At 46.7% G+C, this 18,186-nt stretch overlaps 1 protein-coding gene across 9 annotated transcripts in view; it reads right to left on the reverse strand.

The window, feature by feature from the left end:
* Window positions 1-18,186, reverse strand: part of MYLK (myosin light chain kinase) — a 276,342-nt gene that overhangs the window by 6,297 nt on the left and 251,859 nt on the right. For 8 of the 9 annotated variants that reach the window (XM_053220952.1, XM_027061019.2, XM_053220953.1 and 5 more), the window contains 3 exons: window positions 9,706-9,858; window positions 6,701-6,824; window positions 704-833 (listed from right to left, as the gene is read on the reverse strand). In XM_053220952.1, coding sequence (XP_053076927.1) covers window positions 704-833; window positions 6,701-6,824; window positions 9,706-9,858 — 407 coding nt within the window. Of the gene's footprint in view, window positions 1-703; window positions 834-987; window positions 1,105-6,700; window positions 6,825-9,705; window positions 9,859-18,186 lie in introns of those variants that run through there. The other variant, XM_027061022.2, reaches the window with a different exon arrangement.

Consider the following 18,186-nt stretch of genomic DNA (forward strand, 5'->3'; position numbering starts at 1 on the left):
AAAAACACCAGGCAGCGGGAGTTAGGGGGGTGTCTTTGGCCAAATGAGGCACCTCAAGAAGGTAAAGGCCAGACCCTGCATGCACCTGGAGCATGGAAGAGGCCAGAGCCTTCACTGAGGAGATGGTCGGGGCAGCATCTCAAAGGCGGTGTGCAAACAGCTAACTAGCCCTACTGGTCTCCAGGAGGAGCCCCGTCACGCGCAGTCTACCCCATTCAAATGGCATGTTTCAGCATCGTGGCAAGTGCCAAAGGAATATGGACTAAAGGTCATTTTTTAAAAAAAAGAAAAACACAAAGGCAGTAAGAATATGGAAGGATATTTTTTGAAAAGATACTACTATATGTGATTTTTATGTTTACCTATCAGTATACAAATCGCACTTTTCTAATGAGAAAAGGAAGCTTTTAATGAAGTCTTCGCTAGTTCTTATGTAAAATATAGGGAAAAGAACAGCGGAGGTCACCTGGTCCTATGAGACAATAACTTTCCCTCTGAAAGTAGCTAAACTTAACGTTGAACAATTAAAGAATAACTAGCAGACTTAGTAATTTTAGGGCAACCTAAAAGTAGTTCTGAATTTTATCCTTATAGTTTATATTATCAAAAAAACCCAAACCCCCCTTAAAACCTCAAAATGTCCCTCCATCCCTCAACCCTTCCTTTCTTGCCAACTAGAGCAAATCTTCCTGGAGCTCCTTACCTTCAGATTCTAATTTTTCTGCATTGAGCGGGCTGGTTGGTGATCCTGTTGAGGATTTCCTGCCACTGAGCCCTGAGATCATTGCCATAGAGGACAGTCTTCCAATGGCTCTCACAGCATTGCCCGTTTTCTGGAAAATAGACACTGGCGTTGGACTCAGGCGGTGTCCCTGGTTCCCGTTGGGCAGTGGGGCTCGGGGAAAAGAGCCTAGCCCCAGAGGTGCAGCTGTCCTTGAAATGAGGACCTCCCCAGTGCCGAAGTTCTGCCAGAGGAGTGAGCCCAACCTTGCTCTGCTCAGCACTATCAGCGTGTCAGAAGATGTTCGGAGAATGGAATGGGGCCTGGAACCAATGTGTGCGTTAATGTGACTAAACAAGGTCAACATGAGACAAAAACCCTTTTCATACTGTGCTTCAACTCCCATAAAAGGGATAGTTTATATAAAGCAACTGCAGGCTGAGACAGCTCCAAAGACTTATTGCTGACGAGGCCCAGTGGGGCTGTTTCTCGTAAAACAATACTAGCAATAGGATTTTAATTGGTCCAGAGAAAGTTACTACGGATCCCACAGGTCCTGATGCAAAGGGAAAAAAAAAAGCATTCCATTGACCTTGGGCAAGTCGCTTAACCTCTCTGGGCTCCAGTTTCCTTCTCTGTATAAGAAGGGTGTTGGACAAGATGATCTCCAAGGTCTCATTAGTTCTGTTTATGATTCAGATACTTAAGAGATTTCCAGAAACACTCTGGCTGGCCCCAGCACAAGTCTGTGAATGCACAGTGAAGTTCTGGAGGGGTGCTCTTCCCTGATGTACACCCAGCCATCAAAAAGAAACGCCCGAAGAAATGAAAAGCAGCGGCGCTTTGCTTTTCTCAGATGAGGAACCTTGGAAGAAGAGAGAATTTCTGCTGAAAAGGATGCCAGAACTTGAGATGAAAATTTTCTTTGTATTATGAAAATTCTACTAAGCACAGGATTTAGATCAGGAAATCCCCAATAATACACAATCGTGTCTATGTTTCTCACCTTCAAGCGAAGTGTCTTGCCCCTTTTCTAAGGTCAGTGGAAAGACGAGGTGAGAAACTAAGGCACAAGCAACTCTTTCCACCCCTACACCCAAAACATCTTTTTAGGCACCCGGGTACTGTATGTCCAGAGTGCAGACGTTACCACAGGCTGGCTGCTCAGAGAGAAAAGAAACAGCCTGTACATAGGCCAGTGGCTAGCACTAATCTACTGGACTGTAAACTGTCCCTGCAAAGCCATCTCCTCCTGAACTAACTTCATGCGCTCAAGTATTTCAGTAAAGCCTCACAATTTTCGACTATCAGGAAAGCCAGTATATCTCCAGAAAAAAAGATTATTTTGAAAGTAAAGGATTACAGGGCACTAGGGACTCGTAATGGTGTGTGTGTGTGTGTGTGTGTGTGTGTGTGTGTGTGAGATTTAAATGGAGATCTGCTATGACCACAGCCACTTTTCTGTTTGTCACATGCCATCCTTATTGCAGACTATTTTCATGCACTTTGGACATTCAATCCTGCTCTGCCCTCTGGCCATCCACCCTCTTGCACACATACATCACTGCAGTGTGGTAATGTTTATGGCCCTCTGTCATGTGAAGCTGGGTCACTCTGAACAGAGCACAGAAAGCCCCAAGTGGAGGTGATACAGTGGGTGGGGGAAGAAGGTGAGAGATGACAAATGACCAACTTAACTGTGTGCACAGGCACTGTGGCCTTGCAGGCAAAATACCTGCAGACTGAGCCCACTTGGCAGTCTTTTCTGCTCTTCTGGGAGAGGAGGTCACTGGTGACATCACTGACCTGTTTGTTGTGCTAGCTGGAGAGACCCAGCTCTTCCCCTGGGAGCTTATCCTGACCTCAGGAATGGGTAAGAGGAGGTGCCAGCCATGGCAGCCCTCCCTATGGAGCTGACGTCAGACCAGACTATTTCCTGGTCAGCCAAACTCTCAGACCCAGCCCTTCTGGCTCTTGATTCCCTTTATCCAACACAGATTGGTTTGCCTGGGCCAGGAGTCTGTCAAATGAGAGGGTTCATTCTCAACAAAGGTATGTTACTGTGTGACTCTGGGCAAATCAGTTCCCCTCTGTGCATCTCATGTTCTTGGACCAGAAGATTCAAATCTCCCTATAGCTCTAGTCTTTTGCAGAAAGACTAGGATTCATACATGTGACTGTGTAGCCCACGGGCTCCCTAATTCCAAATGCCCAGATTGTGACTGATCAAGACTGTCTTTAGGTGTGGAATAAGGAAGTCTTTCCTCTTCCACTAACAAAATGACTAATATGACGTTACCAGAACAAGGCAGATAAAAGAGAATATTTCAGAGAAGGGATCATATACACATTAACAAATAGGCTATACATAGGAGGAAATTTTCCATCAGATGGAGTGATACAGCATATAATTTCTAAGACAAGGACAAAAGTAAGAAGTGCTCAGTAACGAAAATCTTAAAAATAATCTCCATCAGAATTCAATCTTTGGGAACTAATTTATGAAAAAAATCAGTAGGGAGCTTGTCAGAGCTAGAAAAGAAATATATATCTATATGTTCTAGTCTTTAAGTTTCATGACTCTGAGCTGAAAATTGGTTGCTGCTTTATTAAGACTTCTGGAAATTTTTAGAATACCAAGAAAGAAAGTTTCAGTTCTCCAAGTTCCATCCTTGTTTGGAGGAAGTCTTTTTCTTGTCTGAAGGCCATTGCCAAGGCTGGGTTCCTGTGCTCCAGGCGGGCGGTGTCTGTACTGGCCTCCCTAATGCCACTCAGACTCCCTCCCCTGGAAAAGCCAGCCAGGGTGACTAACTGGCCTGGTTTGCCCAGGACTGAGGGGTTTCCCAGAATGAGAGTCTTTCAGGGTTAAAGCCAAGACAGACCTTGGCACACTGGAGCAAGTTGGTCACCCTGGAGCCAGCCAACCATCCTAGACCGTACATATATGCCACCAGCTCCAAGACTCCAGCTTTCTCTGAGAAGTGCATAATATCCAAATGTGATGGCCAAGAGTACTCTCTGCTATCCTGAGTCAAAAGCTTTCTTCTCTATGGCCCTGCGGTCCATACTGCAGAAGTCTTTGTGGTTCTCAGAAAATAAAGATGGCTGCCCACAGGCCTCTACTTCCTAGTCCTTAGCTTCCAGGTTGGTTTTTTTTTTTTTTTTAATTATTTTTAAATTTACATCCAAGTTAGTTAGCATACAGTGCAACAATGATTTCAAGAGTAGATTCCTTAATGCCCCTTACCCTTTTAGCCCATCCCCCTCCAGCTTCCAGTTTTACAAGCAGAAGCCCTGTTATCCTGCTCAACTCACCCTCGGTGCTACTGCTCATCACATCTTTTGAAAATTCTTTTCATACAAATAAAAAACATACCCTCTTTCAGAATAACTTCATTCTAAGATCAATAATATGATTAGTCATCTAGATGTTGCCCCACTTGTAGGGATTTGCTCTCATGTTAGTTCCTTCCTCCTGGGCCTTTTATGGAAACCACATCAGGATGATAGCAAGGAACCTTCTCTTGTGCAACTGTAGAGATCTCTGGGCCACCCGTATCTCGCCTGGCCCTCTCCCTCCACCACAGTCTACCCCATTTTATTCCATGGCACTCTGCTCCCGACCACACAGAACCTCAGCTGCTCTGAGAGGGAACCCCCCGGTCCAGGTGTGCTAAGGTCCTGATATCTGGGGTAAAAAATGTGGATGGTCAGATGCTGCTGAACCATTATCAGTGAAATTACACTTCAGGGACATCATGTACCACGTGGGATTTTATGGACTACTTTTGTGTGTAATTTTGTGAAACCTAACCACTATTTTTGTGGAAAAACCATTTCCAAATGCTGCTACCTATGTTAAGATATGAAATCAGGGGTGCCTGGGTGGCTCAGTCAGTTGAGCATCCGACTTTGGCTCAGGTCATGATCTCACAGTGAGTTTGAGCCCTGCATAAGACTGTCTGCAGTCAGTGCAGAGCCTGCTTCAGATCCTCTGTCCCCCTCTCTCTCTGCCCCTCCCCTACTCGTGCTGTCTCTCCCAAAAAAGAATAAACATTAAAAACAAAAAGATAGGAAATTAAGGTTTCTCCTCTGAATTCTATCCTTTTCTTTCCCTTCTCACTTCCAGAAAACCTTATGGCCAACAGCACTGTTAACAACAAGAAAAAAATTTAAGCAATTTAAAATATCAGCACAATTTATTGTTCCCTGACCCATTAGATTAAAAAATTTCATTTATTTCCTCTCCCATTTCCTTTTCTCTGCTCCTGTCCCCTGCGTTTAGCCCCCCTCTGGCTTTGGTTCATCATTCAAGCAAACCCCAAAGAGACTCACTGCACTGAGGACAGCCCCACCCCCACACCAGCCACCCTATCCATGCCAGAAGTACCACTATTTCTTTGAGATCTGTTAGCCATTGGATCATTAATAAAGCCAACTTAGGTTTTGTGGACCCCTTTTTGTTTTTAAGAAACTCAGTTACTCTGATTTCACTGGATTCAAATGACACTAGAGGGTAAGGTAAGCGGCACAGGTGTTCCAACTCGCCTGGCACTTGAGGGAGCCAGGAGGTCCACCTAAACCTTCACTGGGGACTAACCAACAATGGACTCCCATCTTGGGGGAGTCCTGGCCGAGCCACTCAGGGGAAGTGGTCCCTTAAACACACATGCCCAAAAGCTGCCCCTTTGCCTCTGCTCCTCTCACCCTCCATGTGAAGTTGTACTTTTTGAGGATTTAGTCACCGCGTATGGTAAATTACCAGCGTCCCAGTTGCCCCTAAAACAGAGATCTCCTTTTTCTCTGCCACACAGACAAGTTTTACATGCCCTAGTTCCCCCGACTGCCCAGCTAAAGGACTCTGCTCCTGTCAGGGTGAGTTCCTCTGTGCTTTCTCCTCTGTGCAGTTATGCCCTCTTCTCTTCTTCCAGCCCATTTTCCATGACCACTTTCAAAGTTCTGCCCCTGGCAGCATTTCCTCACAACCACATCCAGCCTCTGGTGTGACTGGCTCCATTCTCCCATCTACACTCACATATATGGGTATGGTAGGCTATACTGATCGTTTACGATTCTTGGTGTGCACGGTGTCCTTTTATGTCCATTTGCTTCAGTACCCTACTACACTATACATTCCTTGAGTACTGAAACCATGTACCCTCCAGTAGCCCAGGAATTCTGTAATACTAATAGCGATAATAAAAATAAAACAGCTGATGACAAATTCTCTATGGTTTTGGATGACAATTTCATGCATCTGTTAAAAATCAGAGGCAATTTTACATCATTGTTAAGACTGTACTTTGGAACCAGACTCTGGGTTTGAATCCTTTTCCATTTACTGGCTACATGATCTTCAGTAACATTCCCAACTGTTCTCTGCCTCAGTTTGTCTGAAAAGTGGGGATAATAATAGTACCTGCCTCCTAGGATTAAAAGACTCACTGCATAGAAAGTGCTTTGAATGTTCCCTGACATATGGCCAGCCAGCCATAATATTAGCTACTGGTGTTATTTTTGAACACTTACTATGTGCCATGCAAAGTGCTCAAAGCCAGATGAAGATTATCTCCCATATTTCCCAAAATAATGCTGTGTGACGTTGGTGCCACTATTATTCCCCACTTTACAGGTGAGAAAATGAAGGCACAGTAAGGTTGTCACTCGCCCAAGGACACATAGTAACATACAATCTCCCTATGGAGAAGGGTGGGGACCGTATCTCTCTTTGTAGATCATGTGCCTTCCTCCTTCACTATAAAGAAATATAAGCCTATCCCACTACCTTTAAGGAGATCACATTCTCCAGGGTTGCCAAAAAGTCTTAAAGATGACATTGCTCATCCCTAGCCACGAAGACATGAAATGTCACTCTTGGTCCCAGACTATTTTTAGATGTAAACACTGTTGGATTGAGGGTAGCTTGAATAAAGCAAATGTAAAGGGCAACATCCAAGTCCACAGTGACTCCCTCATTACCTGCCATTTCCTCCTTGCCATGTACTTCTTCATCCGGTCCTTTGAGAGTTTCTTGGCCTCCATGTTCTTGGTGTCTTTCATTAGCCACGGATGCTGAAGGCACTCGGTGCAGTTCAGGCGGTTTCTGATGGAGGCAGAGATCAGAGGATTTCTGAACAGGAGGGGACCTCAGAGACTGCTGGTTAGATCAGAAATGGGAGGTCACCTGTCCTCGGTCCATCCACCATGATCAGGGTTACTGTGCTCCTGGCATTTTTCCTCTCTTGGTCTGGGTTACACTGACTAGATCAGAATAGGTTAGTGTTAAGGCCTAACCACCAAGTAAGCAGGTGGAGTCTCATGACCTGCCCTTGGGTCTAAGAAGTGTAAGTGCTCGGGGCACCTGGGTGGCTCAGTCGGTTAAGCGCCTGACTTGGGTTCAGGTCATGATTTCACAGTTTGGGAGTTAGAGCCCTGCATCAGGGTCTGTGCTGACAGCTCAGAGCCTGGAGCCTGCTTCCCATTCTGTGTCTCCTCCTCTCTCTGCCCCTCCCCTGCTCATGCTTTGTTTCTCAATAATAAATAAACGTTAAAAAATTAAAAAAAAAAAAAAGAAGTCATCTAAGTGCTGGAGGGCAGATATTCTAGGATGGGGTCATTCTACTGGTCACGTGGGGAAGGGGCTGTGGAGGCCTAATCCTTTAGCCTCCCTATCTGGTGGAAAGGAAGGTAAAACATGAAGCCTAAATCTCTGAGAATCACTGAGTTTTCATGTCTTGTGATGTGGTTGAGTATCAGATTTTTCTTGTTAAAACTCAGAAGTATGTCCTGCATACAATCTATGCATTATGACAACCTTACAAACTGTACTCAAACTCATTTAATCTCTCTGAAAGCTCTGGGAATCTAGAAATAATTCAGGGCCATCACCTTAGTTATAATAGGACTAATAAAGCCCAAAGAACCAGATGCTAACACACATAGAAAAACGAGTATGAGGGGCACCTGGGTGGCTCAGTCAGTTAAGCAGCCGACTTCGGCTCAGGTCATGATCTCACGGTCTGTGAGTTCGAGCCCCGCGTCAGGCTCTGTGCTGACAGCTCAGAGCCTGGAGCCTGTTTCAGATTCTGTGTCTCCCTCTCTCTGACCCTCCCCCGTTCATGCTCTGTCTCTCTCTGTCTCAAAAATAAATAAATGTTAAAAAAAATTTTTTAAAAAGAAAAACGAGTATGAGTAAATTTGCTAAGTATAACAAAATGTAGTGATCTTTAGATAAAAGGATCATGGATTATTTTAATTTTCCTATATTCAAATTTTCTACAACTTACATCATTAATTTTATATTAGATGAATATTTTTCAAAGTGCTAAGAGGTGGAGATTTCTGGTTAAAGAGATGCTAAGTTCAAGAGTTTATAAGAATCGAGTATCTTGACATTTGAAATCAGTTCTTTGGTGAATCCATTTTATGAGCACAGAGGGTCTAGTACAGCTCATTACTGAATTAATTCAACGTCAGATGAGAAAACAGATATATCCATATTGCCCCATTTACCAAATCTTCAGTGAATGAAGCTTGGTGGACAAAAACCATCCTGGACCAGAGTTATTAGGAAGGAGGTCTGCATCTCTGCAAAGCATCTTGGGAGCAAGGATTGCTCACACTAGAAGGGAACCTAGGTCCCCACAACATCCAGATTCTACCTGAGTAATGTCTATTTCTAACAAAGGCTGTGAGAGCAAAACACTAAGACAGCCTCACTGAAGGAGTGTGGATGTAGCCTCTGGAGGAGTTTGGCCTGAGGTGGTTACAAAGGACTGAGAGGTGGACACGTATCGAGAAAATCAGAGCCATCTGAGAGACCTTCCAACACTCTTTTTTTAGCAACTGTGCTCTTGGTCCCAAACAGGGTTTCTCCCAGAGGGGAACAAGATAACTGGTAGCCTCCAGGGGTCTGTGGGCCAGGCAGACAGGGCAGAGCCTGCACCATAAAGTTACCTGGCGAATGCAGTCACCTACCTGTGGAGTTGGGCAGCCCTCCCCCTCTGGTGTCTGACCTATTTCAACACCACCCTTCTTCTAGGGCAAAGTGTAGAACTGCTCCCTGGTGCCAAATGCTGCTTGGGTTGGGGGGGGGGGGGCGGGGGCGGGGGCTGGAGCCACACCCTGCCTCATCTGGTCACCAGTTTACAATGGGCCAGGCACCCAACAGGCCAGTTACTCCCACCTGACAGCCTGCGGCTCCCTTCCCCCAGGCAGGCCAGCTTTCCCCACACTGGCACAGCCTCCAGCCTACCTGCTGTAATCCCGCAGGTTCCCTCGAGGGGAGAGTGCTCACCTATGGATTCCGCTCTAGCCTCCCAGCTGCACTCTTCTCTCATGGGGACACTTACCGAGCACCTTATGCAACTGTTTTATGTGTTCCTCCAACAACCACAACGGCAGCTCCCAGCAGCCCCCAAGGTGGAGGTGGGGAACTGCACAGTCTGCGCGGTGAATGGGGGAAAGGGCGCAGGCTGGGACAGAGCTGAGCCAGAGGTCTGAAATCATGGCCTCACTCTGGCCAGCGGGAGAAGGTACCACGTTCAGGCCGTCAGTTGTTAAGTAATTTAGATATGGAAAAGACATCAAGCCAGAATAGCCTGGGGGCATGATTAGGTCCACAATAGGGTACTTGCAGAGTCACCCCTGAAGAGGGGCTGAGGTTTCAGCATGGCATCCCCGGCCACAGCACACAAGAAAATAGAGGTTGTCAATATTCACACACACAAGCTGCCCCTCTCCCTGCAGCATCCATGAAGTGTTGCTTTTCAAGTGGGGTTTCTGTGCTTCTAAAGACCAGTGGAGTGTCTGGAACCAGGGAGCTGGGGGACCTAGGAAGACCCCCTTCACCTCCCCCGTTCTTGCAGTGCCCGCCCTCCACTCCTCAGTGGGAAGGGGCCCACGACAGGCAAAGGAGGTCCCTGCTTCTGGACACCAGTCCAGGGAGTGGGGAAGCTGTAAAGATGGAAATCTCAACTCATTACTTCATATCTTTCTTCAGCAAATTGCTGATAAAATCTTTGGCATCATCAGAGATCTCATCGAACGCTTCATCGTCGAAATCCCAGGTGGCTGAGGTCACGTTGGCTAGGGTTTCATTATCGTTGTCACCCATGAAGGGGGAAAGTCCACTAACCCTGGAAGATAAAAGCAGGACAACAGGTGAATGGGGAGTGGCTGATGGCAGGAAAGGCAGGGTGGGACGATCCCCCCAAGTGAGTATTGAGGTCAAAGGTGAGGGCCCTCAAAGCCCTGTACCCCTAATATTCCTGTGCCTGCCTCTCCTCCCACCTGAGGAAAGGAGAGAGGGTGTAGCTCACAGGCTTCTGTGGCCCAGCCTCTTCTCAGTGCTCACTGTACTTCTGGGGTGTCACCTGCCTCTTGTCACCACCTGCCTGTGAGGCTGAGGGGAATGAATTTACTTCAGTTTACAGCTTCCACAGTACAGAGCAGGGCCCCTCCCCCTGTCCTCTGTTTTCCCCCAAGGCCCAGAACCTTCTCCACGGCTCCCTTTATCTCCGTGCTGTGGCCCCACCAGTCAGGGACTGGTCACATGGTACAGCACTCACCACTGCACCTGCTGTCCCTGCCCCCTTCTACCTCTCATCTTCATACCCGTCAGCACCAATGAGAGGGCCCAGCACACTCAGGACACTTGGCAAGCTCGGACAAACAGTAGACTTTGAATCAGCCACATGGGTTTGGTGATCTGTCTACACCAGTAAGCCTGAGGCACTTAGGCCAAACCAGAAAGCTTGCATTAAGAGATACCAAAGCTGAGGAAAGAGCACAGTGTTTTCATTTGTGGGTGACCTTGGACATTTTCCTCCTCTGTATGATGGAGAACCTACTACTTAACTATACAGCAGTCACCACTTGTACCAATTCTCCTTCTCGTCTTCCTCTGTCTCCTCCTCCATCAACATCATCATGGCAGCAAACATTAACCAAACATTTACTATGTGCCAGGCACTAGGAAAACAACTTAAAATAGATGAACTCATTCCATTTTTTTTATCTTTTTTTTTTTCATTTGAGAGAGAGAGAGAAAGTGAGCAAGCATGAGCGGAGGGGAGGGGCAGAGGGAGAGAGAGAGAGACAATCCCAAGCAGGATTCACCCTCAGCACAGAGCATGACATGGGGCTTGATCCCATGACTGTGAGATCATGATCTGAGCTAAAATCAAGAGCTGGACACTCAACCAACTGAGCCACCCAGGCGCCCTGAACTCATTCAATCTTAACACCACCCTATAACACAGGTAACTCCTTACTTTAACAGATGAGGAAATGGGCATTGATTGGGGTTAGGTAACTTGCCCAAGGATTCAGTCAGTGAGCTCTGAACCCAGGCATCTAGAGCCTAAATCTTCACTGCTCCTTTATATAAAGACCCCTGTGACAGTGAAGTAAACCATAGTTTACAGCTCTGGCACAAGGCCTGGTCCATAGGAAGGGGCTCTGTCTGTGACTGTGGATATTGCATGCTTCTTCTGTGTACAGTTCACCCGCATGGGCTCACTAATCTGTGACCTTGGGAGTGACACATTTACCAATAGTGTAAGCCAAATAAAATGTGTAAGACAAAGTACCTCAAAGCCAAGGAGAACAGATTTACAGCTTACTGGCCTCACCTCTTACTCCTGTGTACCTCCTCTTCATTCCAGCCATCCCCCTGCCATTCGCCCTGACCTGGGGCTGGCCGCATGGGAGTCAGGCCTATGCGGATGCACAGAGCCCCACCCTTAGAAGGCCCCACTGTTGGTTTAATACTCTGCTGTCATACGGAAACTTCTAGTAATATTTGAACAAGTCATTTCACCTTTTTATTTTGCACTGAGCCCCACAAATTATGTAGCTGGTCCTGCCCTGACCCCACCTGAGTCCCATGAGATAGATCCAGGGCCCTCATGCCATCAGTGTTCCGAACTAAGGCTTCACTAATATCCCTGCCTCCCAAATCCATATGAATCCATCGTCATAAACAATAACACAAACCCTTCTGGAACTGTCTCTACATTCATAAGGCCTCAGCTTATGAAATGTAATAGCACCTGAAAACCAAGTTTTATAAAACAAAACCCGCTGAAATATTGTGAGGCAAGCTTGCCATGGGGGGAACCTTCTGGTGAGACCTTTTGTAAAAAAAAAAAAAAAAAAAAAAAAAAGAAAACTTTTGCAATGTGAGTGATCTTGCCCTGGTCAATATATTGGTGTTTTAGAATAACAGTTTTGCAGATGGCATTAAAATGTCTTATTTCTGTTCTGCTTGAAGAAGGCACGGGGCTAATTATTCTCGATTGCATGACAATGAAGAAAGGGTGGGAGTGTACCACTCCCGAGTCTGCGGGGTTATATGCTACTCCCTCCCCCATCTCTGGGCCTCAGTTTCCCCTTTTTACACCAAGGGTACTGGGCTAGAATTCCTAGGAGCTCCCAGCGGTCCCCATCTCTGTGATCCTGATCCTGTGTGACTTCAGCTAGTCCCATGGAGAAGCAGCCTGACCCTTGCTTGTCAGCATCTGCCTCCTCCGGTCTTTCCCCTTTCCGTTTGAAATGAAGAGGGGTAAAGTCCTGCAGCATTCCAACCACTACAAGAAGGGCAGACAATCCTGCTGTGGAATGCTGACACGTCCCCTTCTGTAAACTTCCTTTCCTAATTAGGGACTGCAATCCTGCAAAGATAGGGCTTAATCTCTGTAAAGTTCACAGCTGGGGAGAGCCTCCTTGCTCCTCCTTCCTGGCAGCCCATCCGTCTGAAATACCCCCAGCCCTGGCTGGCTCCTTGCCGGCAGAGCTCCCACAGAATTCCTCCTGTTAAAGAGTATGTCTCTAAAATAAAACTTGCAATATACGCAGAGCATGATGACAAAGAGAGTGTTGGAATTTCAGTCATGTTTCTTGGTGGTAGAATTTGGCAGGATCTTAAAAAATTTTTTTTGGACTTTTTATTTATTACTAGAATTTGCATAAGGATCATGTATGGTTGGGTTGATCAACCCAGTCAACAAACATAATAACATTAGCATTCAAAATACAACTATCCACCTCTCTTCCTAGTTTTATCTCATTTGTTAACTGAAGGGGATCAGAGTATGCCACTCCAAAATATGCCACTTTGGCATAAAGATTGTTTTGAGCTGAAGGCATTAGCTCTTTGCCTTCTCTTTCTGTCTAAAAGCAGGACAATGATTTCTTTTTTATTAAGGTGACAGAATTTCCAGGGCACCTGAGTGGCTCAGTCAGTTAAGTGTCTGATTTCAGCTCAGGTCATGATCTTGCAGTCTGTGAGTTAGAGCCCCAGGTCAAGCCTGTTTCAGATTCTGTGTCCCCTCTCTCTCTGCCCCTCCTTCACTCATTCTCTCTCTCAACATAAATAAACATTAAAAAAAAAGTGACATAAATTTCCATTTGTAAATATGTTCTCTCCTTTACCAGAAACAGACTCATCTTAACAGACCTTGCAAAACAACCTTTATTTACTACACATTTCCTAGTCACCTTCTCACAACTTACCCCTCCAGAAGCCCCAAACCCCTTTCCTTTGTCTAATAACAACAATAATCGCTTGCTCTTTGTTAAAATAGTATGTAAGCCCCCAAATCTAAACACCTCTTGAATCACATTTCCTTGTGAACTCCTATGCATCTTTTTTTCCCCCTCTTGTTAATCTGTCTCTTGTCAGTTTGATTTGCAGGCCTCCAAGAAAAGAACCTAAAAAGGTGGAGGGAAGTTTTTTCTTCCTCCCCAACATAACCAATGGATTTATCTAGTTTTTACAAAACTATAGTCAGAGTGGGCAAGTTTTTAGATGCTCCACTTTTTTTGTCACTTGACATTGCTGTTCACAAGTGTGTGCACAGTCTTCACATTCATTTTTAATGGTCGCTGAGAGGTCACAAAGGTCATGACTGCAGGGTGTTCTCATTTAATTCTTACTCTCTCACTGAAGCAAAACTTCACCCACTGAATCTGATGCCCACGACTGTTCTGCTTGCAGGGCAGAACATCAGAACGGAGAAAGGTGCAGAAATGCCTCTTGCACTATACTTTCTTCATGGTGTTTTTCAAGCAGCAGGTGACCCCACTGCACGAATGGCCCACTGAAACAGACCACACATCTGCCAGCAGAACTACTGAGTGCTTAGGAAGGTGTTAGTCTTTTGTCCCATTTTAGCCTTCAGATACTCATTCCCTGGTGCAGTGGGAAGATTCGAGAGGGCTGGGCAGGTCCCAGAGGAAGAACTGGGTATCCTTTTGTGCAGTGGCCTAGAAAGTAGACACCCTGGGTTAGTCACACTAACCACAGCCCATGTCTCTGGAGAGAAAAACCTGCAGTGGTGGCTGGGACTGGCGTGGGCTCAGGGCACCTGGAGGATGCAGAAGCTGGAATCAGAGAGCATGTCTGGGAGGGCAGGGGCAGCTTTTAGTGGGGCTGTCTGTTCCCTCTGAAGAACCCTGCACCAAACCCCAAGTCTGAATATGTACCTGATGCTTGGGCACTGGGTCTTCTCCCTCGCTCACTGGGCTCATGTCCCCAGAAGTTAGATTTTGGTTGGGGATGGCCCCAGCTCTCTGGGCCACAGTAGGTGCTCAACAAATGAGCTGAAATAGGAAATCTGTCGCTGAGCCCAATAAGAAGACGGTAGGAAGAAAGCAGAGGAGTAACTGCCCTCTACCTTGGCTTGAAGCAGGAGAGGGAGAGAAGGAATTCTGGAGTAGGGGTGAGAGAAGGGCACACAGAAGGTTTCTGGTGTCCCCACAGGCAGTAAGGGAATGCTAAATGCTCAGAAAATAGGGGAGAGAAAAGCAAGAAAGGAAAGGAGGTCTTAGAAAAGGAGGCAAAGCTTAGAATATCTTCCATGTTGAAGTGTGGCCTAGAGCACTCCTGTCCTGTCTCCTCCTGCCAGAAACCAAATGGACATTACTAACACCAGAAGAATCTCCAGGAAATTCAGAGAATCTACCATCTCCCTCCAGAATCAGGGATGCGAGGGTAGGGGGTGCCCATAACCCCAGCCACCGCATTTATACTCCGCCTGGAAAACCTGGGGCGGGCCACGAGGCCAGAACAGGATCCAGTGCCAGAACAGGATCTGCCTTGATATCCCTGAGGGGTTTCAGGAGCTCCTCCAACAAAGTCAGAAAAACCTACAGGGACAGAGCTCGTGGCTCAGGGAGCGCTCACCAAATATACATTGAATAGTAAATGAGTTATCACTTATTTCCACAACTCCCTGGCCTCTCTCACTGGCCCCAGAAATGAGATGGAAGGGTTCCTCTGGTACAAATGTGGAAGAAGGTGGCCCTGACAAGGGCTATCAGACAGACAACCAAGCTCCAAAGAGAGGGACAGAGGACAGAACCTCTTCTGGGGACTTCCAGCAACAGCTCCAGAATTTTGCAAAGCAGGGTCTGAAAAAAGCCATTTGGCTGGCTCCACATTTTGTTTTGGGTGCCATGTGCTCTGCTGAGAGCCCTCACTCAGGAGAGGAGCTCCCAGTCCTCAATCCCCACTGTGAGAGCCAACAGGAAAAGTCCCAGAGGGCAGGGCAGCCCACAGCGGGGTAAGCAGGAGCCAGGATGCTGCAGGAGGCTTTGCAGGGTCGGCCTGTGTCCATCAGGTCTGGCCCTCACCTGCCTCCTTGTCACACACATCTCTCCCCTCTTCTTGCACTCTGCTGCCCAAACACCCTTAGGATGGTGCCCCAGTCAGCAAAATTATGTTCTCCCCATTTCAAAAAGCTCTCCCTTATTTCTTGGTCTTAGCTTTAAAAGTAATCTAGTAAAGCAATAGAACATATTATCCAAATTGTTATGTTTCTCCACCTAAAATAATTTGCATTTTATTTTATTTTTTTTTTAACTTTTTTTTTAATGTTTATTTATTTCTGAGACAGAGACAGAGCATGAGTGGGGGAGGGGCAGAGAGAGAGGGAGACACAGAATCAGAAGCAGGCTCCAGACTCTGAGCTGTCAGCACAGAACCCAACGTGGGACTCGAACTCACAAACCGTGAGATCATGACCTGACCCGCAGTCAGACGCTTAACCAACTGAGCCACCCAGGTGCCCCTGCATTTTAAAATAAAGTACTCTTATGACTCAATAATTCTAGTTCTAGATTATACATCCAACAGAAATGCATAAATGCATTCACTAAGACACATGTAACAGAATACCTGAAATATCCCAAACTGGCATCTATTAAAAACCCATCAATGTGAAATGGATAAATAAACTGGACGATGTTCCTACCGTGGAACACTACATAGCACCGAGAATGAACAATCTACAGCTACATACAATAAAATGAATGGGTCTCACAAACAATGTTGAGCAAAGGAAGCCAGATATGGCTCACTGTATGATTTTGTTTACGTAAAGTTCAAAAACAGGCAAAACTAGCACGTGACGTTAGACATGATGATGGTTACCTCTGAGGGATAGTGACTGGGAGGGGCACGGGGAGGGCTGCAGGGGCCGGACTAGTGTGGGGGTTCTTCATCTGGGTACAGGTTACACAGGTGTGTTCACTGTGAAAATTAAAGGGCAGTCCAGGCCCTGCCTCGTCCCTGACTAGTTGGACCAACTCTCCTAATTTCCTGGACTATCCTTACTTTAGCACTAAGAGCCCTATATCCTGGGCAATTCATCAGGAACTGGGAAGGCACTGGGGGAACTGGGAAGGCTGGTCACCCTCCAGGACCATGGGAAATAGGCGGTCACATGTACTTCCTTGGCCCCGGTCACCTCCGAGCCAAACAAAGATCAAATCCCTGCCCCAATTCACTCCCAGGTTTGTTCTGAGGATCAGACAGGAGCCCAGGTGAAAATCTGTGGGAGCAGATGATTCCAATGTGCAGCAGTGAGAAAACCGTTGGAGACAGTTATGCAAATCTTGATGGCTGCAGAGGGACCCAGGGACTGAGCCAGGATATGAGACAACTAGATCTGGACATAATAAACTGACTGAAGATTGTTTCTCAAGTGCCAGGTGTCTCCCCCGGGGCCAGACATCCAGTGTGAGCACCGTGCAGCCTGGGGCAGCCCCAGAAGAGGCGACTGGGCCCACTGGCCTGATGTTTCTTATTTACCAAGGGAGCTAGGAGTACAGATTGGATGTAGTTTTTGTTACTCATTGCTCCCTTACTCCTGGAGTGAGGCTGGGGTAGGAAGACACAGGTACATGCACTACTGGCCAGGGAGTTTCTTCTCCGTGGCTCTGGGGGAGGAGGTGGTGGTGGTGGTGCTGGGGTGACCCTGGGCCAGGAAGAAGCTGACTCTCTGGGGTACGGAGTCCATGACACAAGTTTAACTGAGGGAGGCTATCCTGACACACCACAGTGAGACTAAAACTCCCGAGCATGTGGAAAAGCCACAGGGCACACACACAAGATCACTCCACTTCTGCTAAAGCTTTTGTAATGGTGGCTACTAACTAACCCTGGCTGTGCAGAATAACCTAGGGCCATTTATCATACTGGGGTCTAAAAAAGCATTCTTAGGCCTTCCTCCAGTTTTCTATGAAAACATAAACATTTCTGTTTGCTTCAACAATGAAAAATATTATTTTCAAAATGAATGCATGTGTATCTGCATCTTCAGAGGGACCATCCCATTACTGCGTGTTGCTACATGAGATCGGGGGCTGCCTCTGCGGCCGGTGACTATCGGCAGCCCGGGCTTTTAGAGACTCAATCACTAAGGTCCCGCCAAAGTGTGTTCCAGAGATTGCTACTCATAAGTGTGGTCCTTGGATCAGTACCACTGGTGACCTGGAACCTGTTAGAAATGTGGTTTGTAGGTCTCCCAGACCTTCTGAACCAGAACCTGCAATCTAAGGAGAGGCCTAGGTGATTCATGCATATTATTGTTTACAAAGCACTGGTCTACATTACTGGACTCCCCTCTTTGTTTTTTTGTTTTGTTTTGTTTTTTAAGTTTATTTTGAGAGAGAGAGAGAGAGAGAGAGAGAGAGAATCCCAGGCAGGCTCTGGGTTGTCAGCGTGGAGCCCAGTGCAGGCTTGATCTCAGGAATGAACCGTGAGATAGTGACCTGAGCTGAAATCAGGACACTTAACCTACTGAGCCACCCAGGCGCTCTGGCCTCCCCTCTTTTTCTCCAGCATTGTTAACTGAAATGGCCTCATATTTTCTACCTGATTTCCCAGTTCTAATTTCTGTGTGGCTTTCTGTTGTCTGTTGACCCCACTTAAGGCTCTACCATCAAAAGTGCTTATTAATTGGCCCATACAATAGGCTCATGGATGAGGCTTGCAGTTGGGGTCCCCCTGCCATGAAGATGGGGTGCTATCTTCTGAAGATAATGATGACACCCACAGGAGATGTGCACCCGGGCTCCCTGCCTCCATGGACCCACATACACAAGTGAGGGTAAATTACACCAGTCACATTCCATCCTCTTGGCCAAAGGCCCCAGCCTGGCCAGCATTAGGGACAGTC

This window comes from Acinonyx jubatus, chromosome C2, assembly GCF_027475565.1.
Source record: "Acinonyx jubatus isolate Ajub_Pintada_27869175 chromosome C2, VMU_Ajub_asm_v1.0, whole genome shotgun sequence".
Lineage (NCBI taxonomy): Eukaryota > Metazoa > Chordata > Mammalia > Carnivora > Felidae > Acinonyx > Acinonyx jubatus.